The 26,804-nt window shown below is 43.0% G+C and overlaps 3 protein-coding genes across 7 annotated transcripts; 2 read left to right on the top strand and 1 right to left on the bottom strand.

Annotated features, from left to right (window-relative positions):
- Nucleotides 1–827: 827 nt before the first annotated feature.
- On the top strand, nt 828–8,379 carry arhgap22 (Rho GTPase activating protein 22). 2 transcript variants are annotated; one of them, XM_052079501.1, is made up of 10 exons: nt 828–1,349; nt 1,909–2,105; nt 2,459–2,546; nt 3,201–3,320; nt 3,470–3,680; nt 3,755–3,884; nt 4,461–4,534; nt 4,808–4,929; nt 5,010–5,913; nt 5,995–8,379. In XM_052079501.1, the coding sequence occupies exons 1-10, from the start codon at nt 1,301–1,303 to the stop codon at nt 6,203–6,205; spliced, it is 2,106 nt and encodes a 701-aa protein (XP_051935461.1). In that variant the 5' UTR covers nt 828–1,300; the 3' UTR covers nt 6,206–8,379. The 2 variants fall into 2 exon arrangements, with proteins under 2 accessions (XP_051935461.1, XP_051935460.1); XM_052079500.1 differs by having other exon boundaries at nt 3,752–3,884.
- Nucleotides 7,387–21,263, bottom strand: mapk8a (mitogen-activated protein kinase 8a). Of its 4 annotated transcripts, none has more exons than XM_052079506.1 (12): nt 21,083–21,263; nt 15,488–15,654; nt 15,007–15,136; nt 14,693–14,751; nt 14,450–14,588; nt 13,560–13,725; nt 13,291–13,362; nt 11,578–11,760; nt 11,361–11,485; nt 11,212–11,275; nt 10,222–10,299; nt 7,387–9,164 (listed from the first exon to the last, which is right to left on the bottom strand). In XM_052079506.1, exons 1-12 carry the CDS (start codon nt 21,116–21,118, stop codon nt 8,980–8,982), a joined length of 1,404 nt encoding a protein of 467 aa, XP_051935466.1. In that variant the 5' UTR covers nt 21,119–21,263; the 3' UTR covers nt 7,387–8,979. The 4 variants fall into 4 exon arrangements, with proteins under 4 accessions (XP_051935466.1, XP_051935467.1, XP_051935468.1 ...); XM_052079507.1 differs by lacking the exon at nt 13,291–13,362 and adding an exon at nt 12,719–12,790; XM_052079508.1 differs by lacking the exon at nt 21,083–21,263 and adding an exon at nt 19,472–19,685.
- Nucleotides 21,264–21,516: 253 nt separating this feature from the next.
- On the top strand, nt 21,517–26,723 carry LOC127610790 (FERM and PDZ domain-containing protein 2-like). The gene is made up of 7 exons (XM_052081232.1): nt 21,517–21,646; nt 23,250–23,374; nt 23,451–23,614; nt 24,536–24,601; nt 24,701–24,880; nt 24,946–25,015; nt 26,614–26,723. Exons 1-7 carry the CDS (start codon nt 21,579–21,581, stop codon nt 26,721–26,723), a joined length of 783 nt encoding a protein of 260 aa, XP_051937192.1. The 5' UTR covers nt 21,517–21,578.
- Nucleotides 26,724–26,804: the final 81 nt, after the last annotated feature.

The following is a 26,804-nucleotide window of genomic DNA, read 5'->3' as shown; positions in this document are numbered from 1 at the left end:
AAGTGTTGCGAACAGTAACTCTTGCAGGCTTACATTCTTATCCATCATCCACAGGTGCAACTCAACAGTGCAAGAGAAAAATTAATTACAGTGACAATGCTACTTATGTGCTAAAATTGTAAAATGTATGGTACGTTCATATTGCATTTGTCAAATATGAATTAAGCAACAAAGTTTACCCATTCATTGCAATCTCACCGAGGAGCCATTTTGTCACTTGTCGTCGACTAAAAATGACATCACAGTGCCTATGGGCTTAGGTAAAGGCCAATCATTACTCATCTGTTTTCTGGGTTTGGTCATGTGTGATTAGCAATGTGATGCCATTTTCAGTCGACAGCAAGTGGCAAAATGGCCGCCTTGACTTAATGTTAATCATCATAATTAGTTAACGCAATGTTAATCAGAATGCAGTTTTGAGTCGTGGTTTGGACTAGGAAGCATTTCTGAGTTGACACAGGTCCCTGGTGGAAACATTTCCAATAGCCTTCTGCGATCATAATGATACATGTCGCGAGAGCACAGGACAAAAGCACTCCCTTTACCATGCATCAACACTGAAATACAGCATACTACCAATCAGAGCAAAGCTTATTTCTACATTTCAAATACATGGGAACTGGTACATGTGCCAAAAAGGGCATCCTAGGCATTTCCAACACAAATGAATTGTCTTGCAAAGTCGATTAAAGGTCTTGAAAAAAAATAGGTGTGGCATGATTTTTTTTTTTTCTTGACTTGCTTCTATGATAGTTACATGTAGAATGTTTGGAAAGGTTCTGTTTCAGCTCTCACAATTCTCACATTAACATCAGATGACGAAGCATGCAGTACGTGCTTGTAAAAATCAGCAATTTTCACTTCTCTATCAAATTGCCTTACTTCCTGAGGCAGAGAGACAAGAGGGTGTCAGACATTTACAGTACGTCCACAAGATTTTTTCAAAGGCTGTAAGATATCCTCTTGCGAAGAACAGAGAGATGAGGCACAATCATGGAGACTTGTCGAGTAATTGCTGGGAGTCACTGAGAATACATTAGTGACCAAAGTGAATTTATGTATAGTCAAAGGAGGGAGGGAAGGAGGGATGGTAGGCGGTGCTCCAGGCACCCAAGAACAGCCTGTGCAACAGTGGAAATAGAGATTGAGGGAATAGGAGAGTGAGGGGTTAAGTGCTTGTAAGTGTGCCTGGCATCATACAGAAGACGGTCCAAGTGCTAGAGAGAGATGCTAGGGAGAGAGATGCTGGAAAAGGATGTAAAAGGGCGAGGCATCTGCATGACTGTGTCTGGACACGAGGATGTCACCCGCAACCATGCTGAGCCCCAAGATAAAACAGGTTCGCCGAGGTAAGATTTATTTCTTTTTTTCTGTACATAGTGTCACTATTTTCATTGATAAATTCTTCACTCTACCTTATGTGACAAATTCACAGACAATTGACATGATGGTGAAAGGTGATGCAATCTCTCATCTCTTGATGACCCACCCACCTCCCTTTTTTATATGTTAAAAAAAAATTGAAATAATTCCTTTTGAGATAAATATGGCTGCTGGGGAGTCATTGTGTTATTGTAGCTGCTACAGGGAGGTGATGCGGGTTGAAATCTTTCATTGGGTGGAGTGTGGGTGTTGCAATACCTGCATCCCCTCCAGGTGCAATGCCTCTTGGTCCTGTGTGAAACCAGTGCCCTATGTGGAAGAACATACATCAAAAAATTCATGGTGATATCTCTGCTGGTGCTGCACTAGTTTCCTGAGTGTTACGGTTATTATATATGCCTCATATGCAAAAGATTGCTGTTTGGAAAAAAAAATATATGCCCATCTTTCTCTTTTGGTGATGATGTCATAAATATGTCTTGACGAGTACTTCAATTTTCTTGTGTGATTTTAATCCTAAAACAGCACGTTCTAAGAGCATGGTCTTAGGAGATTTGTCTGGGGTCTCCAGACCTTGCTCCCCTCTTGACCGAGAGAAAGTGTTGAAGGCAGGCTGGCTGAAGCGACGGCGCATTATCATGAAAAACTGGCAACTACGGTGGTTTGTCCTCAAGGCTGACATTTTGTATTTCTACAAAGACCAGAATGAAACCAAGGAACAGGTAATATGCAAGTGTTTATCACCTGGAAAGTCGTTTTTCTTTCTGAGTCCCCAATATACACAACATTTGTAGGTTTTTTTTTTCTTATGGCGCCTTGCTTCTAAGGAATGTCAGTTGTAGTTCAGGTATTTCAAGAAGAGGTGATGACTTGATTTGAAGATATCCAGCAGCTCTCTCTTAAAACTACTTGTTCCGTTTGCTGTAGGGACTTGTACATTTCTTTGTCGCAACTCAGTAATCGATAACATAGCCCAGTGAAAAAAAATCTTGATTGGCTCTTAAATATCACTAATATAAAATCTGTCTTGCATTTGTCATACCAGTGCATTCCTTCTCCCCATTTTTTTAAACAGGGTTGCATTCATCTCAAAGGCACCCAGGTTAATGAGCTGACCACCAATCAAGATGATTCAAGCCGTCATTTATTTGAAATTGTTCTAGGTGGGTTGGCGTACTCGTCGAAATGTATGATAAAGTGTTGGTAATTATAATTGTTAATTTTGCTTGTGGGCGGCGTGGGTTTTCTCCGGGTGCTCCGGTTTCCTCCCACATTCCAAAAACATGTGTGGCAGGCTGATTGAACACTCTAAATTGTCCCTAGGTGTGAGTGTGAGTGCGAATGGTTGTTCGTTTCTGTGTGCCCTGCGATTGGCTGGCAACCGATTCAGGGTGTCCCCCGCCTACTGCCCGAAGACAGCTGGGATAGGCTCCAGCACCCCCCGCGACCCTAGTGAGGATCAAGCGGCTCGGAAGATGAATGAATGAATGAATGAATGAATGAATGAATGAATGAATTTTGCTTGTTCAGTTAGAGAAACATCGTCTGATTTGAGTCTGAACACCAGTACTATGAGTATACAAACACAACATACATACTGTATATACATCTAGCTAGATAGCTAGCTAGATACCTCCCAAAATATACTTCAATGTCATCAGACAATGTCGTCAGACCAGAGGTTGTCCAGGGGGTGACTAAGAGGAATGACGAGACACTGCACTGATGCAATTTTGCAGTGTACTACAGGGAAGCTGGAGCTAATCACTCTATCATCACTATATTTAAAAATGATATTCTATGATTTATATTTTCAGGAGGTGACGCAGAACGCGATCGTAACCATGAATCCTTCCTGCTGATGGCTAACTCTGAGAGCGACTTGGAAGAATGGGTCAGAGCGATACACAGAGCAATATGGGTCCCACTCGGAGGAGGTGAGATTTCAAAAGTAATTGTCTATTCCTTTCCAATTTATATCTCCGCACAGTCATCTCCACTCAGAGGTCGTAAGCAGACACAAAATCATCTCCAAATATATTGAAGAAAATGTATTCTCTCAAGAGCCTTTGATATGCGTCTGTAGGTATCTTCGGCCAGCACTTAGAGGAGACTATGCTTAATGAGGCACAGTGTGGTCCCCAAGGAAGGGTGCCGGCGCTGGTTGAGCGGTGCGCGCGTTTCATACGTGACCACGGCCTTCGAGAAGAAGGCCTTTTCAGGGCCCCCGGCCAGACCAATCATGTTAAAGAACTGCAGGATGCGTTTGACCGTGGTGAGAGTCTCTTGTTTGACAGGTGAGTCAACTGGACTGAACACAGCATCTGCCATGAACCTGTGTTGACTCACTACTCTCTGCACCTTTCAGTAGCACTGACGTCCACACGGTGGCGTCACTCTTGAAGCTTTATTTACGGGAGCTGCCGGAGCCTGTCATCCCTTTCACCAAGTATGCACAGTTTCTCTCTTGTGCATTGCTACTCAACAAGGACAGAGACATGGTAAATCAATAAATTGGGAGATAAATACATCAATCAATGAGCCATGTGACTCATACATACAGGACAGTGCTAAGTTGACTTATAATGTCCGCTTTGCACGGTGGATAAGCAGTAGCAAGTACCCCTCACAGTTTTGAGGTTGGGGAGTTCAATCGAATATAAGCAGACATGAGTCTCGTCTGAAACTCAAAATTTTTGACCAAAGCAACCAATCAAAGGATCGTAACTCTAAAACTGAAAATCAAGTTACCAGCGTTAACATGTTAGCATGTTCTCCTCGGGCCTGTGTGGGTTTTCTCCGGGTACTCCGGTTTCCTTCCAAAAACATGTATGGTAGGCTGACTGAACACTCCAAATTGTCCCTAGATGTGAGTGTGAGCACGAATGTTTGTTCGTCTCTGTGTGCCCTGCAATTGGCTGGCAACCGCTTCAGGGTGTCCCCCGCCTACTGCCCGAAGACAGCTGGGATAGGCTCCAGCACCCCTACCCCCGCATCCCTTGTGAGGATAACGGAATCGGAATATGGATGGATGGAAGTTACCACTGCACATATTAATAACACTTCCTTTTTCCAAGGGTATCATAGCGCTTGGCAAGCAGGTAAAATCACTTCCCAAGGTCAACTACAACCTTCTTGAATACATCTGTCGGTAAGTCATATGGTGATGTTACGTGTGTCACCGTCATTCATAATTCACTATTTGATGTGAGACATGCGTCATTCATCACCCCCGCGCGCACATCGTCTGTGGAAGCGGCAGTACATCAATTGTGGATGTGCATTACAACACGTCTGCGCTGAGCCCACGCGCCTGTCAGTCGCGTGACTCGGCTTCTCATCATGAGTCACAATTTCAGCCACACTGATCATTGTCAAATTTCAAAATGCCGCATGAGTCTCTGGTTCCTTCCTGCGTGCTCAGGTTTCTCGATGAAGTCCAGTCTCATTCCGATGCCAATAAGATGAACGTCCAGAACCTCGCCACTGTATTCGGCCCAAACATGCTTCGGCCCAGAGTGGAGGATCCCGTTACCATGATGGAGGGTTAGTGACAGTGCCGCAACAGTAAAATCCAAACGTTGATTCTCTCACGCTAATGATGACTCATTTTTAACCGAAAACAGCAAGTTCTCAGGTGCAACAGCTGATGACTGTGCTGATCAGTGAAAATGCCAGACTGTACCAGCTGGAAAACACCGATACTGTGATCGAGAATTCTTTGCTGCATCAAAATGATTCCATCCAAAGAGGCAAAGTGGAATGGCTAAAACAAGAGCCTGCCGAATATCCGGTGGAATCCAACACAGGTACGGAAATACCTCAGAAAACTCCTCAACCTTGTACACCCTCAAAGGACAATAAGCTAACACCATCCATCACTACCTCTGAGCCCGATGAAAGTGTTCTAGTGAAGAGTAAGGCAGAGGAAAATGGGGTCGGTCACCCAAATCACAAAGAAGAGGCCAGCGCTAGCCCCGCTAAGCAGGCCAGAGTCCTCTCTGCATGGAAATGCTCTTTTAAGGGCAGTTCCGTGGGGCAGAGGGGAAACATCGGGGGATCAGCGGGGGACGTGTCAGCAACAGGTGCTGGTAACTGGTTGATGAATGGCCTGTCGTCCCTCCGAGCACACAGACGCACCACGTCATCTGGCGCAAAACTAAAAGACTCTGCTCCATTGCTGAAGGATTCGACCCTGTCGCTGAAAGAGACCGCAGCGAGAGACGCCGAGAAGGACGCCTCTTGGACGCCGCCCTCTCAGAGAGCCCTTCACCAGTCGCACCGATTGTCCGCCTATGATAATGTCGCTCCCTCCACACTAAGTTTACCGGCTCAAACCTCTTTAATCTGGACTGCTTTCGATATCTCGCTGGCTGAGCCGGGAGACGCCCAAAACACAGCGAGTGACGGTACATCACCTCCAGGTCACGAGCCAAGTACTGCTGAGGATGACGTTCTAACAAACATCGTATTAGAGTTACAAGAAGAACTGAAGACACAGAGAATCACCTTTGAATGCAGCGCTCGCAAGTAAAATGACCTTCATTTCCTGATCTTAATCTGCGATTGCACATCACGGCTAAACAATCTCACATTCATCTTCTATTTAAGGTTGGAGGAGAACTGCCGTAAGCACCAGGCCCGAGTAAACAAACTTGAGGAGGAGCTCGACCATGAGAGAAAGCGGTTCGACATGTTGGAGATCCGATTCAGGAACTCGGAGCGCGCACGCCAAGACGCAGAGAAGCGCAATGTGCTACTCCAAAGGGAGATGGAAGACTTCTTTAAAACGCTACAAGACTTGACAACAAAGCCCATTTAGACCGAACCAATTTGTCATTATCTAGTTTTAGCCAAAGCAGTTTCTCGACGCTCAATAATTGCTATATAGAAGTCGAGCGTCAATTCATACGGCTTAAAGCTTTGCCATGGCCAAACATTTTGCATAGTTAGGAGGCAAATGCCTGGTTAACGTGACAAAATCAGACAGGCGGTGCTATTATGATTGCGGATGGTTGACACTTCTATCGGTGCCAAAGTGTCAAATCTGCACTTTTATCCAGAGTCTCACCAAAATGTTTAGGGTGCCAAAAATGTATTACCTCTGGACAATTCGTTTTGTTTTTTTAAAAGCATTGTTGCATAACTTATACAGTGTCTTCCCTTTTGGGAGAGCACCAGGGCTGGACTGGCACAAAAAAATTGGTCCTGGTATTTTGGCTCAGACCGACCTACAAGCAGAAATGTACGCGCAATGACTGTGGATGGTTTGACAAACAACAAATTCTCAGTCGTGTTGTTTGCTTGCTATGGTGTAAAAATAATGGATATAATTGACACCGTGTCAATTCTAAAGACAGATTCTTATCCAATTTGTATTCAGACATTCCTCCTGATTATCCCTGGCTACAACATAGCTCTGCCACTCATATCGATGGGTTCAGTTTTATCATCTATATTGGAAATGGATCCATAGGCTGCTCCCTCTATTAATTGCGGGCCGGTCGTCAGGGCGGGAAAAAAATAGAGGAAAATAATTAAATAGCAGCACATCAGTCCCAAAGGATGCCGGTCCACCAAGCATCTGCCACATGGCCAGTCCAGCCCTGGAGATCACCAAAAAACAATAAGAATTAGCTTTATTCATGACAGACACTCTTAACCATTCACACACATCCATCCATTTTCTATGCCGCTTGTCCTAATCAGGCTGACAGGAGCTTGAGCCTGTCGCAGCTGACTTTGGGCAATACGCATGATGAACTGGTTGCCATCCAAGAGAATGAGCTACCCTTCACACCTATTGACAATTTAGTCTTCAATGAACCCAAAATGCATGTTTTCGGAATGGGGGAAGGGCCTGGAGAAAAGTCACACACGCACGTGGAGAACACACTAATTCCACACATGAATGCCCGACCCCACATATGCACAACCTATAAACTGTGAGGTGTGTGCACACCACTTTCCCACCAAAATGATTAAAAAAATGAACAAGGACACTTGTTCAAATTCAACTCTTTTATTGACTTGAGTTGAAGGTGGACAGTTTTCTCTTTTCATCATGTATTGTATGCAGACCGTGCCATACAATTTTCCATTCAAAAAAAAAAATCTCAGGTTGAATATTTTGTCGCCAGCGCTTTACAGCCCATCAGAAGACCGACTTACCCTCCCAATAATGCTGAATGACTTTCTTGTTCCTGCACTTCATTCAATGTGCGAAGAGTACATTATATTTGAGTAGGTTCAGGAGAGGAAACCAATCAACAAAAGAGGCAGCCAAAGCAGTCATTGAAGATATAGCCCAGAAAATGTGAGGCTATGCATCACAATCCCCCCAAATACATTCTGGGAGCAAGTGAAGTTACTGCATGGAGTGCCCGAACATGATCATTATAAAGACGTAACACACTGGTAAACTTGAGTCATCAAACACACAAGAAAGGGAGAGACTGTGGTGGCGGCCTTAAAAATTACTTGTTTTCTAACTCCCACACATAAAGTACATCTACAGTATCATGTACATCCCATCGACTACTCTAACCTACCTATGGTATTGCACAGAAAACAACGTTTGAGCTATAGGAAACAAAATGCATTAGAAACAGTACTTTTGAGCTACATGTACATTACATACAACAAATGCATTTGCACTTGGAATAAATAAATAAATAATATATACAGAACAAAAGTCAATCTTTGTTTGTGTGATATGCATACTGTAGCGTCAAAAACGTGTGTGTGTGTGTGTGTGTCTGTTCGAGAGGTAGAACGCAACCTGCCACAGAGAGCACATAAAAAAAATCTGTGAACTTAGTAAGGGCACTTAAATAATAAAAATATTAAATACCAGACGCCATTCCAAAAATGATTCACTTCATAACTATGCATTAATTTTGGAGCCAGTGAGTTGGCCTGTGTTGATCACTTACATTCACCCTTTTCTTTAACTGAAAACTTTGAGTTGAATATGCAAAATACGTTTACAGCATGCTCTGGAAAAAACGAAAATCAATGCAAGGGGAAAAAAACTGCTGACAAATTAGGTTATGTGATAAGATGACGAAAAACTCTCTAAGATGAGAAAAAGCAAGTAGGCATTAACTTCCTCATTTAAAAAATGTCCTTTACTAATAGTGGATTCATTCAAATGCCCCCACCCCACCACCATCACCCCTTCAAGAAAAAAAACTATACAAAATGCTGTGTCAGCATTTGAAGAATATATTAAAAAAATAACAGTGCAGTGCTCGCAGTGTGCGATCCCACTGTGTCGCTGGAGCTAAAAAACGTCAATGCCGAAATTCCAACGCCGCCCTTTCATTACAAACGTAACGTTCACATCGAAACATACTCTTGATTCTTTGCAGCAAAAATACAATAATAATAAAAATGATGACACAATTTAAAACCACAATCATTTACAGTAGTATCGGGCAATAACACCAAACTGTACATTGAAATCGCAGCTCGACAAGCTAACATGAGAACTTCCATTGGCCTATAAACCCTCCCATCTCAATCACTGTATAAGGTGCACTGATGAAAGGTTATGTTTGAGAAAATGCGTGTGTGTGTGTGTGTGTGAGATTGTTATCTGCAACACGCCAGAGCACCAAGGGAGGTGTGGCTATCCAAGCTGCTGTCTGTTTCCGAGGTGACCGTGGGGTCGCTGCTAGGGTCAGTGGGCTCCGTGGACATGGATGACACATCGTTGGCTGATGATGAGGAGGATGACGAGGAGGAAGGTTGAGGGGGGCCGTCAATCACTGCTGCACCTGTGCTGCGAAAAACACGTCAACGCATAGGTTTCGTTCAAGTATACAGGATTGTGGGATGACTGGACCATAGTCGGTGCAGGTCCAAGTTACACAGGGAAACTGAAGTGCAGTACATGGCATGCCTTGACCACCGGGGGAATGCAACTCAGACATCCAATAAACACCAAGAAGATGGTCACAACTCGTCAGTAAACCACAGTACTACTCGTTTGTAGAGAATCATTAAAATGGGCCTTGGGTATGTCGGTCTGCATGTGTTACTGCAGCACTTGTGTTTAAATATCAGTACTTCAAGGTTTATAACAACAAAAAATTGTATCAGCAACTGTGACTCACCTTTCCTACATGCAAGGGCATTACATACTGTCTACTGTGAAAACCCATAAAAACTTAAATGTAATGTTTACAGAACTCCTTCTTTGAAAATAAATAATTTACTGGTATACTGAATTCATACATGCTGTGGGGGGGGGGGGGGGGGGTGATACGATAACTACTCCTGTGAACTCTCCTGATAATCAAAATAATAGTACCAAAAGTTCCCAGTCCAATATTAAAGAGCAGACCCATCCATTTTCCCTTATACCCTTATACAGTATTATGGGGAAGTGACTCTTCAATGACTGCACGCAATTCATTGACAGCAACAGCACAATCATACATAAGCACCAGACTACTGCTGTGATGTCAAGCCAAAAAGTAAGCAGAGCTGCATTGAGTTTTGACATGTGTTGACAAAGAGGGTTATGATAAGCCACAGATACTTGATTGCTCTGTGGGCACAGAATGCCATATGTCACATACGGAAGCACCCACAAGTTTAAAAAAAAAAAAAGCTTTTGGGTTGTCGTTATGGGTACTCAATCCTTCCCCCGCCCCTTTTGAGCAAATAGTAGAGGATACAATTTCAAAGAAAAATGGGCACATCTGTGAAGAGCAAAGTGCAAATATATTGCGGAAGGTTCACTGTAATCCAAATAAATGCAACAGCACCAAAAAAAAAAGTATTGTAATAACAGAGTCATTATGACCTCAAGTTACAAAGATGACTCACCTAGAGGAGACGGCTGCCCTCGGATCACTCCATTTTTTGACCACTCCTCCCACTCACTCACTTCCTTATAGATCAGCCCTACGTACAGCCAAGCAGACAGAAAGAAGTGATTAGTACTTGATACCACCTGGACCGTTGCCTCTCTTTCCGTCCACCCCAGTGTGTTTTGCATTCTGCACGCTCCAAAACAGCATCATGTTTCTAATTTGGACGCTGCGTGTGCTAGGCTGACCCTTCGAAAACGCGTGGAGAGTCATTATCACGTGGTAGAGTTTAGGATGAGCTCATCTTGGAAGCTTAGAAGAAAAGTCTTGCGTGTGCATCACGAGCCCCTCACAGACGACATTGAAAACCTTGACGGGATTTCAAGTCCATTTATGATGTTCAGAAAAATGGACAACGCAGAAAGAAATGAGAGTGTAACAAACTAGCGATGTCAAATAGGAAAAGTAAGGCTTGGCTATTTCGCACAACATGAGCCATAAAATGAAAAAGGTGCACAGGTTCAACACATTGGATGAGCGGTGTGCATGTCTGTCTCAGAGTTCTGAGGTTCAGGGTTCAAATCTCATGTGGAATTTGAATGTTTTACCTCTTGTGGGTACTCCAGTTTCCACCAAAATTCCAAGAACATCCATTTGAGGTTTATTAAAGGTTAAACTCTCCAAAGGTGCCGACATTAATGGTTGTTAGTACATTTGGGAACACATTGATACTAGTGTGGCAGTTAATGTTAAAAAACCACACAAAGGATTCATGATGACGACAGTTTGAGCCTGGAGCCCCTTGAATTCCTTCACTTATCATTCCCATGGGGAAATTAATTGACCAGCACCATTGGATGGTTTGTGTTTGATTTTGAAGGTTCTACTAAACATACATTGATACACACATTTCAGAAATGATGTCTAAAAGGGTTAATTGTGTTTGACACCTATTGTTCCGTCTCAGCCTGACAGTGGAAAGGGATCAAGAAAACTCTTATCGCACCTTTCCACTCCTCCACGGTGTGCTCCCTCTCATCCAGCTGTTTGTCCAGGACCTTGGGCGGTGGCTAAGGACAACAAAATGCCTCAATAAGCATCCTAATTTTTATAAATAATAATAATATAATGCGTGTATTGTGCAGTGACACTTACTGCTTCCACTTCAGCTGGGTCGTACCAAACGTTGATGTAGGGGTGCTGCAGGGCCTCATCCACAGATATGCGCTTGGAGGCGTCGATCACTAACATTTTGGATAAGAGGTCTCTCGCTTGACTCGCTGAGGGAAAGAAACAACTCGTTACTTTGCCAATTTTGCTTGTATTAAATTGGCTGATGATGCGATGCGCTGATAACAGAAGACAGCACTACCTTTCAGTTTGTTGTGATCGGAATCAGCGGGGAAAAGAACATCCGGGAAGAGTTTCTCAAAGGTGTATCCGGCGTAGCGTGGCCTGTTTTCCACGTACGTTCTTACTGACTGGTTCAGTTTCATGAGGAAGTCCTGAGATGGAGTCCCTAGCTGCTCGATGACTTTGTTCCACTGGTCAATGTCTGACGTGTGCACATTAAGGAAGATGGGCCACACAGAAACTCATTGCACCCACACACACTTTTGCGACTCTTGCCCTGGGATCTTCATATACTCAACTGCAGATGCTGTAGCCTAGATTATTTGCTCCTTACATTTGTACCTTTTTAGAGATATAGTCAACAGTATTGCAGTTATGCATGATTACAACGTCAGGTGAAATTGGAGCGGAAAACAAACTGGACTGTTATGGAGAAATGAGGCAGATTTGGTGCAACAAAGAAATGCTTTGGATCCTCTCCACCGAAACAGAAATGTGGCGAGTTTGCATCAGATTGTGTTGAAAAGCTAATCTGGGTTAAAACTGTCTCCTCATTACATAACAATCTTTAATCCAGCACAGGGAACGGGAACTTGTGTACAACGCGCGCTAAATCTCTACACTTTAATTAATGTGAGAGGCCGTTGAGGTCAAAGGTTAAGGCGCTCTGAAGCTTCTGTTTTGATCAACAAATTGGTGTTCCTTTGAACTACAAAATAAAATAACATGTACATGTACCTGGTTAATGCCGTTGTGTGAATAATAGTAATTAGGAACTGTCATAACACTACGGTAAAATCTGTTCTTAGGAGGCGTTTGACTTCAGTGGATGACGCAGTCCGTGACTAATCGGCGCATGGCACTAATGCATTTTGCAACATTTCTCCTTCCTTTGTTTTAAACTCCACTAGCACCGCTACGATTGGACGTGAACTGTAACGTACAGCAACAGTGAGGTTGTTTAACATTCAAGTATACGGCAATGCAATCCCACAAGCACAGTGACGCTCACGGTAAAAAAACAAAAAAAAACAAACAAAAACATAGCTGTGGATGGCAAGGGCTGGAGAGGTTGTCGAGGCAAGTCGGAAGGGTTTCAGATCTCTTCACACGGAATGAAGCGATGACGCATTGGAGCACAAATGATGGGGCAAGGATACGGTCAGTGCCGGGAAACAACACACTTCCCCTGATCATCTCCGCCACTATGCAGCCCACTGACCACACATCCACTGTGGGTGGACGTTCAGATGATACAGAGGTGGACATGCAAACAAAGGAGTGACGGTAAATAAAAAAATAAAATAAGCCAACGTGAGGCAAATGATGATAATGACAGCGACGTGGTGTGCAGCAATGAAAATCATGCAATACATGCAGGATGGATGAGGCGAAACAAACTACTACGCTGCAAAATGGTCTTTAAAAAAAGCAAGGGGAGAGGGGGGGGGGCAAATACATTCGGTACAAAATGATTTGCCAACGGAAGAGGAAAACCTGACTCGGCAAAAGTAAACATAATTCTCGAAACACAAAATCTGCTCGGAAAGAATAAATATCTTGGCAGACAGAACGGGCATGCTGTATGTTGCCTTGATTTGAGATATCCTGTTAGTTTTTGCAGTGGTTAGTAGTGATGCAAAAGGAAATAAAAGAGTTAAACGAAAAAAAAGTTGGCAAAGACTGACAAGAATAAGGGTGCAAAGAGACAAACTGGAAGCCGCAAGGATACAATCCCGTCCTGGGAAAAGGATTTTATGGCGAACCATTTCAGCCAGTATGCAGCCCACAGACCAAATGTCCACTAGTGGTTAACATAAGTAAAGAGGTAAGAGGAACACACCACAACTGATTAGATTGATGCTTGTTAGTGAGAAAAAGAAAGGTTTAATTCTTCATATATATTAAAAAAAAATTTAAAAGTCTAAGATCTACCATGTTATGCAATTCACTTTTACAGCCAGGAAAAAAACGGCGAGAGGCCAAGGCGAATCGACATACCATTGGCTTGGTAGCCCATGCCCAGTATGACTTCGGGTGCTCTGTAGTAACGCGTCACCACGTAAGGCGTCATGAGGAGGCCCGTGGCAGCTGTTCGAGCCAGGCCGAAGTCCAAAATCTTCAGTGTGCAGTCTGATTTCACCACAATATTGCTGGGCTTGAGATCCTAAACAGAGAGAAGAAAAGTCAGTGAGCGATGAGTGAATTTCACAAGAGGTGCATAGTTGTAGAAAACCATAAGAAACCACCTGGACATATTCCAATTTGGTGATTCCGCACCACAATTTTATCTAACTGGTGTGAAATGCATTATTAACACACAGGATCATCCTTATTACCTGCATATAATTTTTGGGACGTTAGTTCAATAAAGGTTGGGAAAGGCTGCTATATACGATATAAATGTATCGGTACTACAAGTATTGTTCAACAAAAGAAGGTTTCCAATTTTGGTTTTGTACTCTTTCTGATGCCACAAGATGTGCCTTGCAAAAACAGAAAAGTAGTAATTAGTCCAAGGAAGTATCCAGGGCTGCACTGGCCATCTGGCGTTCAGGACAGATGCCCAGTGTGCCGGCGTCTTCTGGCCCAACACGAGCGTTTGACAAGCATTGTTATTTAATTTACCCTTCCTTCCGCTGGACTTTGTAATAGGATGCAGCGATGTTGCACCTTTGATGACATTTCGTGGGTTATTTCATTTCCCTTATGCACTACGAAACCCCGCCACAAATGACCCGAGATGGCGTTTCATCAGTGCGCCTTGGCAGCACATAACACAAAGAAGAGGGTCGTCATCGGCTCGCTGCAATTTGTTATGCGCGGAGTGAAAAAAAAAGACCTTAAGTGTGGCAACACCTCTCACAGTTCTGATTGGCCAAAAAAATTACCCTGTGAATGATGCCGGCGGCGTGGAGGTGTTTGATACCGCACAGCATCTGATAAAGAAGATAAGACAGCCTCTCGTGGTCCAGCTCCATCTGAATGACCTGGCACAGGTTGGCATCCATCAGTTCCATTACCAAGTAGCTGGAAAGGAATCAATGGAGGAGGGAGGAGGAGTGGGGGGATTAAATTGCTTGACTTGCTAAATTGAACAAATGTTCTGGAAAAAAAAAAGACGAGCCACTTACACATCTTGAAATTCTTCTAATGATTGTTGGGGTGTAAAAACATTTAATAAACCGATGATCTGCGGGTGGAAAAATACATGAATTAGAAAGTTGCATTGGCAATAAATCACACACACACACACACACACACACACACACACACACACACATGATCGCAACTTTCCAATCTTTGTAGCTCATTCCAAGTGGAGACTATCATTACTAACTAGCAGAAGTTACTAGCAGATTCATTATTCAAAGCATGCAGGTTGGGGACATGCAAGCGCTTGTGCATCAGCAAGCATACCATTGGCTTTAATTGTCTGCATACGTACGTTTTTGTGATTGACACATTTCATGAGAACGAGCTCTCTGAACGCCCTCTTGGCATGCGTCTGGTTCTGAAAGGGTCGACTCAGCTTCTTGATGGCTACGTTTCTCTCAAGGACTTGGTCATAAGCGGAGCTAAGGAATAACGAGGACACACAAACAACTCAAGTCACTTCTGTTATGATTTGGAAACAGAAGTCTTAAATCAGGACCATTTCCAAAATTGAGGTAAACTTATGTTTTTGTAGTATCTGAGAGTAGGGAGAAGCCTGTTGGATGGATGGATGATATTCTGAACTCCGGTTTTCGAGGCGGTATTATATTTAACAGAATAAGTGCAAAGAGGAGTTGTCCCAAAGCATGGATGTCAAGATTTTTTTAACCCTTTCATGCACTCTATAACCTGATAACATGATCATCCTTTCAGTAACCGCTGTCCCTCAAAGGATTCCGCAAAGTAGTTGAGATTGCAAAACAATCACTCACCACACAATTCCCTGTGCTCCCGATCCGATGGGTCTCAAGTTCTGGTACCGTTTTAATACAGTGAACGTCGAGTCTCCGACGTCGATGCTGTAGAATTCTTTCTCTTTCTTGTTTTTATTCATGGTGAACTCTTCAATAGCTGCTCTCTGTGCATCCAAAAATGTCCTCTGTGAGCACAGAAGGCAAATAAAGGAAACGGAGGAGAGAAATGAGTCTTTGGAGCAAAGGACGCAGTTAAGCGCAGAATGCAGAATTACAAATGGGAGACAAACACAGCATTTATGGCCCGGGTGGTCAGCAAACACGGCAAAATGGAAGTCTTGATATCACCGGCATTGACGGCCGAAGGGCAAAGCGCCACGGGGTCAACTACATCACAGCAAGCATCACTCCCACAAGCAAGCTCGTTGCTTCTTGTAAGCAGAAAATTCAACTAACTGCCAGTTTGGATATCAAACATGACCTCAGTTCAGCAAGCATTGGAATTTTTAAAACACTTACCGTATTGGCCCGAATATAAGACGGTATTTTTTGCATTGAAATAAGACTGAAAAAGTGGGGGTCGTCTTATATTCGGGGTCTAGACATTATACCCATTCACGACGCTAGATGGCGCCAAATACCACTGAAGCGAATGCTGAACTTGACTCCCCAGGGCAAAGTGAACCCCTGTCACGAAGAATAAAAATAAAAATAGCGGTAATAAAGAAAAGAGAAGAAAATAATAGAAGAGATAACGGAAAATGGAGAAACGTAGCAACAATCTGGAGAAAAGTGGGTTGAAAATCAGCCAGGTTAACCGGCAGCTGAGGAGAAGTTATGATGTAATTTACATTTCAAACACCAGAAGCCATTCATTTACTTTAGTTGACATATTTAAATGTTCAGATATTACGTTTGGAATGAGGGAAAATAACATGCTTTTTCTCTCAAATATATTGTTATAATCATTTGTTTCAGATGAACAGTAATTATTTTCTGGATAAAAAATAATTTGGTGTTCAAGAAGTCTTTTTTCAAACATGAGTCTTGAAAAAGAGGGGGTCAACTTATAATCAGGGCTGTCTTATATTCGGGCCAATACGGTATAACTAAAGAAGATGCAGCCTCAAGAGAAGATGAAAAAGGTGAAATGACTGCACACTAGTTCTGAAAAATTAAATTCCAATCAAATACCAGGGTTGTATATATATTCTATGCAGCACCACTCGCTTAACCCAACCGCCATTCTGAAAGGTATAGCGCTTGTGGGGGATATCAATTCCCATCATCTTGCTTTTAGTTAGCAAGGTTTTATGTACCGGTAGTTACATATTCAAAACCCAAGTACTTTCCAAACATGGAAAAAAAACCATTAAAATCTCAAGACTTTAAAGCACCCATGGGGAGTCCTCTAATCTAAGAAAACCTCCCTCCCTACTTCCCGCTCCTTCACTCTCGCCAACACGTCGTCCATATGAGGGATATGATTGCCAGAGAAAAATGACTCAGCTCTCCGTCTGTTCGCCCGACGTCACGAAGACGTCGGCAGCATCCGCCTCGCTCATCACATGAAAATAGACATGCTTGTGTAACCCAAGACAGCAATTACACAGCATTGCAGCACCTCGAGGGAAGAGGAGCCTGTGCTGCTGCTGCTACTACTACTGAGGTCATTATAGTCATTTGGAATAACGGCAATCCGTCACGTTGACTGAAAGTCAGGTCGGTGTAGGGAGACAGTGGCAAGAGCCTTTAGTAACCTCCACGCTACTGTGTTACTGTCGTATGAATGCCTCAGTATTGCACATAAAACTCAATGTTATCTATCATCTGCATTTAGATGTACTCAGTCGTGTAGCAACCAAGTGGCCTGGACCTCATGTATGGCTTTGCAATAAATTAAACGCATGGGCCTGGACTGCTTCCTGGAATGTACTTCCTGCTACATGCATCTGCCTGCAATCATCAGATTGATGACCTCCTGCTTATAGGGCAAATTGTACAGCCGACAAAAGAGGTTTTGACACACATGCATGGCAGACACGTTCGATATACGCCTGCGCAGTCATTGCCGTTCGATCCGTCCTGCCATGTAATTCTTAAAACAAGTAAAACAGAAACGTATACCATAAAAAGTACCGGTAAATGACTTTGTAAATAACAAAATCGACATCCCACTCCTGATCTTATACTACTACTGTAGCTACTGTAATTCATTGCCTTTTCAAAGGTGCATGTTTGAATGAATGTCATTAGATATGTCAAATCCAAGAAGGGTTTGGTCACTTTTGGATCTCACACAAAATGTGAACACTTTCCAAATGACACAAATGATAGCAGTGGACGAGCTATTTAAAACACAGTAAAAACAACCAAACACAATAATTTGCTGTTTGCATTGTTTATGAGCTACTTAATAGTGTGACTGCTGAAGATTTCCCATTCAAATGAATGGAATAAATTCACACACACTGAAATGGTTGCCAACCAGGCGCTGTATGACTGAACACCAATTTCAAATTCTCACACGTACATTACAAATCATTCTTAAAGTATTTCAGTTAGTGTAGCGTTGTTGTGAACCTATTCAGAATCATAATTGAAATGTATTGACCCAGTTGTGTAACAAAATTATGTAACCAACTTAGTAGAAACTGCTCAGAGTAGGATGCAGTACAATCTACCCACGCATCCATCCAACCCTGCGCTACCAGATACTGGATCCAGGTGGTCATGCTGGACCTCATGAGCAAATTACTAGTTAAAGATATGAGGCAAAATAGAAAGTGCCGTTTTTGTACATACTCCAAAGTATGACCGCAATTAGAAACACAAAATGGACAGTGTCAAAGCAGAAAAAGTTTTGTTTTGGATCTCATTAGATGTTGCAGGTTTAGCTTGTATTGCAACAAATGCATGTGTCAAGTTGTACAGATGAATAATCACATACAGCAAGTATTTAACCACAGATCCATACCGCTGCACAATTTTGTCACCAACTGAAGCTAATCAAGCAAATAAAGAGTACATAATCAATCCCTCCTTAACATACATTGAATAATAACTGTATACTTAAATCTTTCCAAATTTAAAATTCAGGAACAATTGTGAACATGTAACATGATGAAATTAAGATATACAGTAGTACATGAGATGGTTTCATAGTCAAAACGGCCCTATGAGGTAGAATACGACGGAGCCGCATTGAAAATGAGTTTGACACCACTGCAGTGCACAGTGTGTCCCAAAAGTCTGGTCACACAGCCACTTAACGACTTTGTGGTGTTATTGCAAATATTTCACGTCAACTTTGGCATTAAAAAACGTTGGAAATCACACTGAACATGTTATTTGTTTAATTCCAGTTGACTAAAATGTTGAACATTGAACATGTGCAATGTTGCCTGTGTTTTAAGGGCATCCCATTATACTGCCATGTCACAATACAAATGAATTACATGATTTATCGGAAATCATGTACTTGACTTTTCGGGATTCATAATGCAAGAAACCGCATATATCTCATCCATCATCATTACCATGAGTGAGGTGAATAGCCTCCTCTTCATCACACGAATTAACATGGGGAGCGACTTGCATCGCGAGTTAACCTTGGCCACATGACCCCCTCCCCCCACCCCCACCACCGGCATATCCTCGCAGGAGGCTGCAGACAAACCGCAGCGGGACAACAGGAGCCATGCATGAGCACACACCATAACACAAGACCGAGCACAGGAAGACATTCTAGCCGAGGGAATGACTCCAATGTCGCCATACGACGCTCCTGCTTGTTTAACGGGCGTTTCTTTGTGCGCCGGAATGTTGCGTTCACGAGAATACGTTAAAAAACACGATTACCATAATAAAATAAAAATAGGCGAGGAGCTACTTGTCTGAACGAGTAAAATGACACACGACCCTCCCCCCACTGCCAAACAATAAGCACGTCCGAGGAAGGAGCAGGAGCCGGAGAGGGTGGGCTTCTGATCCTCATCTTACCTCGCTCGTGTAAGCCCTTAGGTGGATCCCGGCGGTGCGACGGGCCGCTCGAACTTTCCGGAGTTGTGGACGGTGTGTGTTTGGCGCCGAGCAACACTGATCGATTCCGCTGAGCGCCTTAAAAACACATGACCTCACCCGATCCACTTGCCTACGTTTCCATACGCCTGCTGCTACTGACAGGCCGGGGAGCAGAGGGGAAGCGCACTGCGCATGCGTTGATAGACGTCACAGGTCTACAGAGACACACCCACCTCCATTAGGTCTTCCTTCCGCCCTATCCATCCGTCATGTATCTATCCATCCAGAAATAGAAAATATACTTTACAGTGCGCTGCAAACTAAATACAACACCGATCCAGACTAACAACTTATAATATTTTATAAGATTAGATAGTCTGCACTGTCTAATGAGTTTATATAAAAGAATTGTCTCGAAAAAGAGCAGTAGTAATGCACACTTACCGGTATGCCAGAGAACGTAAAAACATTTTTTGTGGGGAATCGCATTATTTTCTTTGCAGTGCCAAACAAAAGTCTTTTGGGAATACATGATGATTACGATCCATACACACAACGTGCCAATGTTGCAAAATATTCACAGTACAGTACTGCTGACCATTCGCACGCACACGCGCGCACACACGCACGCACACACACACACGCTCCTTGGTGCAAGGTCACTGCTACATGCAATACATTCGAAATAGAGACCGTTTTCATTTTGACCTTCTGTTCCACATTTAATTGCATGGCAATGAAAAGCGCTTTCTGGACTTACAAGCAACATCCACTTTTCTAGATACACCTGCACTGCATCCAATACGATGGAATTTGATGGAGCTATGTCAGAAATTCTGCCTTTAGGAAGATAATAATTCTCAGTCTGGATTGACACTTGAGACGAATTCATTAAAAAAAAACACCACGACACCCTCCTTAATCAATCAATCAACCAATCCCGTAATTTCCCCTGCATTTTCTTTCTTCATTTTAGCAAGACATTTTGGACATTTCTATAATGCAACTTTCCCCAGTTTCTATTGAACAAGGCATTGTGGTCCACAAGGCCATGCTTGAGTTTGGTACAGAATCATTTGCACAATCAATCAAGCTGAGCTCAGTCAAACACATTTGGAAATAAACTAGAAGTAGCCAGAAGATGGCCAGTCCAGTAGCTTCATTTGCTCTCATGGGGCATAAAGTGTCTGTCTGGACCCCAAGCCTTGAGATGGACACACGTGCAGTCATTTAACACTTTTTAGTTTGCAGTAATAAAGAATGCAGTCTCATCTCTGACAATTCGGCTCTCTGAAATGCAAACACAACCACTGAATTAAGTGTTCAATGAATACCTCTTTGAAAATCAATCATCATTGTAAAGGAAGGTTGCTTTCTTTCTTTCTTTCTTTCTATGAGGCTGTTGCATTGGATCTGCATCGTGCATGTAACGCGGCAGGGTGGTCCCATCATCCCTGCAGCCACCCGAATCTCCCCCGCGGTACTTGCTGCGCATGATGCCCCTGCAGGGCCTGCAGAGAGTCGCATAGTAGCGCCACCTGGACGTCCCGGTGCAGACTCCCGCAGTAGGAGCCGTCTTGTCATACTCACCCCTTGTTCCAAGAGACTCCGCAGTGTGATGATCATTGTGCCGGCGCGCACGCACGCAGGCAGCCAGGCAGGCAAGCAGGTAGCCTCTGGCCGAGCTGGTTCGTCCTTCCCGGGGCTCAGGTACCGCGACGCGCAACTCCCGCCCACTGATCCTGCGCACCGCGAGCCCGTCAGACGGATTAGTTACATCGGCGTGGTTGATCTGTCCCTTCCCGCAATTGGTGCTTCTGACTTGTCGGCGTCAAACCGCAAGGGTTGATCCAATTATGTGTTTTGCGCCGAGGTGCTAATAATAGAGCAAATTACAGGTTAAAAAAAAGTTTGAGGTGTCGGAGGCGGCTGTAAAAGAGCGACTGAACTGAACAGGGGGGCGGGTGGACGGGGGAGCTCCATGACCGCTGTGACGCCGCCAGCCTGGAGTTCCGCGCCGAGGATGAGCCGCTCATCCCGGCAAGACGTCGATGCATCGAAGCGATGATCGAGAGGGTTATTTTGGATGCTTGGTGGTGGGAGCACTGAAGACGAACACACAAAACAACACTGCTTGCTTACACATGTGACCAGGTAAGCCTGCATCTTTGACTGTGGACATCTCACTTGAAATTGAACCCTGTGAAATGTACCTTGAGGCATGACTCTGTCATCAGGGCCGTTATGTTGGAGTATCTGGCATACATTGTTACTTATCATAAGAAGTTAGTGGGCCTACATCCAAGATAGTCCCCGTTTCCTAAAACAGCAGCATCTCTCCTTTGTGTGGCAGCAGTTATGCGCTTGTAAAGTAGCTTATGGATGTCAATAACATGGTACAGGTGTTGGCCCAAATCAATATGCCACAGTGTGGGCATCTTTAGGATCAAGACCCTGAAAAGTGCCGGTGCAAATAAACACAATCTCGTACATGAAATTACGTTCTGCAAAGTGTGTGCGTGTCTCATCTACAGTGCACTTTTTAAATTAGTTTGACTCCACTTATCACAGTGTGTATATATATATATATATATATATATATATATATATATATATATATATATATATATATAGTATTGTATTATAATTGATCAGCTTTATTGTAAAGCAATCGTTACATTATTATTTAATTATGGCGTGTTAAATTCCAATGATCATGTTTGATTTCCTAGTGTAGAATGTTGCTATACAGTACAAGCATGAGATGACAAGCTCATGTCACAAAGCTACACCTCCCTCACAGCCAGCCGGAGGTCACAAGAAAGCCTATTAGGATTTGGGACAAACAGAGGCAGCAGCGGGCAGTGAAACTAATAGATTAAGACAAGGGTGGGCAAGCTATTTCCTGGATAGGAAGCCCTTTCAGTTTTAGTTTTTCAAAAAAAGTCATTAGAGGGCCATAGTGAATGTATTAAACAATATGATGTAATGACAAAAAATGTATCAGTCTGTGTTATGAGCATTTGTAGAGCTTTTTTTTTTAAATAACTGAGGTTTCCTTCAACATTCAAGCATGGAGATGCTTTATTTTATCTACTTCTGACTACTATTTTGGAAAATAAATGTCAATTTTTTTGCATAATTTGGTGAGTCACATTGGGGTTATCTTTCACACGACTGCAAATTATATAGATATTTGTACTGCTTAAAATGTCGGAACACCCAGTATATCAATCAATGTGTGGCACAGTGGACTAGTGGTTAGCATGTTTGCCTCATAGTTCTGAGGGTAGGGGTTCGACTGAATCTAGGCTCTGGCTTGTGTCCACCCACACTCCAATAACATGCTCCATGGGTTCACTGAAAACTCTGAATTGTCCATACACTGTAAGTCAATTATTGTTTGTCTATATTTGCCTTGAGCCTGACTGATGACCAGTCCAGGCTTTACATCGCCTCTTGTCCACAGTCAGCTGGGACAGGTACCTATGACCCTAATGAGGACAAGCAATATAGAAAATGGATGGATGCTAAGACAGATCAGAATGACTGGGTGGGGAGAGAGTATTGTCCCCTTGGTGCCTTGCTCATTAGCGTCTCGACTAGCATCTGTCCAACATTTGTTATTGGCCCATACAGGACTTGAACCATCCAAATCCAATGACCTGTCGCACAGATCGGTGGCAGGCCATCCATTATTGTGGATCAGGACTGTGTTTGCGTGTGTGCTCAGGTGACACGCTTGGAATGTGTGCAGGATGAGCAGCACATTTGTCACATTAGCGGAAGTATTGGAGGCCCGAGGGGGGCCTCTGCTGGAGGAGGAGGTGTGGGCCCTGCTGCTGGCCACTGGACGGTGTTTAGTGGATGCCTCTGAGAAAGGTAAATCATCATCCTAATGAATATTTCATATTCACAACTGCTAGGCATTGTGTTGGTGCTTTTTCTACCCTCCCAGGTGAAAACAACATGTGCAATATCATAAGCCCCGCCTCCTTGCTGCTGTCAGCTACTGGCAGTTTAGCATTTAAGAACTGTGGCCTATCAGAGGAGGCATCGACCTTCATCGCTCCAGAGATACTGCAAGGCCGTGCCAGCTCAACCAAACCTGCCATAGATAGGGTCAGTACAAACGTCATCATCAAACTTCACATCACTGCTGGCATAGACGCTGATTATGACACATGATTATCGCTTAACATTTGATATCAATCACTCAAAGAGCTCAGATTAGTTAGCATGCCATCTAGTGGCTGCTCATGGATTCTGCACTTCTGATTTGCCAATACAATACAATACAATACATGCTGATTTATATAGCGCTTTCACAACAGCGGCAGCTGTAACAAAGCGCTTTACAAAACAGTTAACATAAAGTAAAATAATAAACACAACACATAACATAAAACACAGACAGTCATGCAGAAAGGTCCAAGGACCAAGTACTGCAGTTAATACCAAAATTCAGTCCAAATTTTGAGGATGTTGTTGTTAGAAAGTGGCAAAATAACTGAATTGATTATCCAATTTCAATAGCTGGGCAAAAAATTGTATCTTTGTTCATCTATCTATGTTAGTGACATATAATCATTTAAATGCTCTTCCACTGCATGACATGGATGATATTTGTCGTTTTTTCATTCATAATATCACTATTTATTGTGATATTTTTGCTTGGTGTTGTGCTGGGATTATATTTGTAATGTAAAATACACTACTCACAACAAGCTATGGATAATTGGCTTTCAGGTGACATTCAGGATGAGCCTAAAATGCATTCACACCTTTAAATCAACCAATAAATATACCAGTTCAATTACAGCTGGTTTTGAAACAGTCTTCCTGATCGTGCTGTTCACATTTTGACATCCTGTGACCAAGACGACTCCTAACTATGGATCAACAGTATCTTGCCATTGTGATGCTTCAAACCGGACATGCTCAGACGGAAGTGGCCACTGACTTTAGAGTGTTACAGAGTGGGTGCGGGTGAAAACACTGAACATTGAAGATGTTTTCCTTTTGTTGATTTGTATTGCACAGATGCTGGTGTATTCTCTGGGTATGACTCTTTACTGGTCTGTTGATTTTCACCTACCTCAAAATCAGGTGGGTTCACTAAAATAGAAGCGCGGTGAATCTTTCCGGATGCACTGTCGTGTAATCTGTACAGTCCAAAGAAACTTGATTTGTAACATCCCCTCTCAGCCAATCCAGTTGAGCGACCACCTCAACAGCCTCCTCCTCGGCATGTGCGAGGACGTGTCCCACCGCAGACTAACTATAAGCTCCATCCTGGAATCCTGCGAGGGTCGTCAGAAAGCTTCCGGCTTGCCGCCATCTGCCGACGTCATCAGGCAGCTGGTGGAAGAGGTCTTCAGTGAACCGGTGAGTATGCACACGTGGGTCTTTTCCACCGTAGTCTGTTATCTCACATGGCCTTGTTCCCTCAGATGGACCATGGCTCTGACAGCAGCTTGCCTCTGAGTGGACGGAGCCAGATGATCAGAGAAAGGCTTCATGGTGAGTCAGTGCCAGAATTATATCAGAGGCGAATCTAGGATCAGAATGGCAAGCATGCAGTAAAGTGCAATTAAAAAATTAATAAACTACAAATGAAATATATGGTACTTGGACTAAATAGACTATTTTGCCTCTGTTATCCAACTCACTTGACTGTGTTCCCTTGAACATGAAAGCCTTTGCACACGGTACACAAACGTGACATCACACGGTAAGGATCTATAGGTTTACAGTATTTGAACATAAACAGTGCCCTTACACATGTAGACCAACAATATAACAATACGTCACATGCGTGTATTCTTTATCCTCTGTGGTGAATGACTAATGTTACTTTCAAACAGAGAAGTTAGCGTATGTTTGTCTTACACTGCCCCCATCTGGCTAAGGTATGCACACTAGAATGAGCAGCAATGTGTGCACTGAATGAAAGTAGAAAGTGCGACACAAACAAATCAAATTGTATTTCATTTAATTACATCACTACTGTATGTTTTTCAAAGTATAAAATTATATAGTGATCATTTTCTCATTTAAAAAAAAAACATGACTTTTTAAATTGGGAAAAGTCAGAATGGATTAATGGCATTTCCATTGATTTCAATGAGTAAAGGAGATTTGAGATATTGTGTTTTGCGTTATGAACTCCGAACAAATTAAACTCATATCGCACTGCAGTACGTAACTTGATTGTAAGGTATAACAGAAACACAAATAAAAATAGTCGCCCTTCCATAAATTTTGCCAAAACCCGATCTCAAATAAATTGTTAATTATACAAATTCCGTCTTTACCAAAGGAGTGTTCAAGTCGAGGATTAAAATCTTAACCTAAGGGAGTCTAGGATTAGATTCTTGCTTGAGACAATAATCGGATACTGAGCGTAGGTTTTAGCCTCACCTCAAATAAAAATACATTCATCTCATCATCATCATCATCATCAAATCTAACGTGTTTAACAGGAAGGCGAGGGCCATTTGCAGACTTCAGTGAATGTTGTCCAGAGAGGAGAAGATACTCAACAGACTCAGACTCGAAATCGGGTAAATTCATGTTGACCACGGAGGACTATGTTATTAATCCGTTCACTGATTCTTATACCACATAAAGTAATTACAATGTGTTCTTTGAATGTATAAGTAAGGTAAGGGGATCGTGGAGCAATCTATTCTTCAATTTGCAAATATCAGCACCCCCCGCGACCCTAGTGAGGATCAAGCGGTTCGGAAAATGGATGGATAGATAATTAATCTGTTCCAGGGCCAAACTGTGGCCATCATAAAACCTGCATTGTCAAACTGTTGTAAAAATAAGAATGGCAAACAACTGTATTCACAATCACTTCATTAACTCTTATAACCGCTTGTTCCTGGGAGGCGAGTCTCATTTTTTTTCAGGTATTGATTTTCAAAAATGCGCACTGTTGTTTGAGTGGGATCTTGCATGTTCGTAGACACAAAATGCAATGGCAGTGCTCGTCAATGTCACTGTTTACCCTGAACCCGTCTTTATTTGATTAAACGACACAATGATATTTTAGGGAATGCACTGCCTGTGCGCTATGCTACGCGTTTGATTTTGTGTTCCTCTGCTTGAAGCTGTCCTTCCAGGGTGTTTACCTCAGAGATCTTGGAAACCTCGACCAAGAAGCTCACCCACACCTTTGTACCAGGCATCTTTGGAAAGGCAAGGACCTTATTCCATATAACCTCTCTTGCGTGCCTGTTTGTTTTGATTTTGACCTTGAATCTTTTCAACTTTTCCACACCCACCTCTTCCCTCCCGGAAC

The sequence above is a fragment of the Hippocampus zosterae genome, chromosome 11 (genome assembly GCF_025434085.1).
Source record: "Hippocampus zosterae strain Florida chromosome 11, ASM2543408v3, whole genome shotgun sequence".
NCBI classification, from domain to species: Eukaryota; Metazoa; Chordata; class Actinopteri; order Syngnathiformes; family Syngnathidae; genus Hippocampus; species Hippocampus zosterae.
Note: the sequence above shows the minus strand (reverse complement) of the source record. Positions and strands in the feature narration are given on the sequence as shown.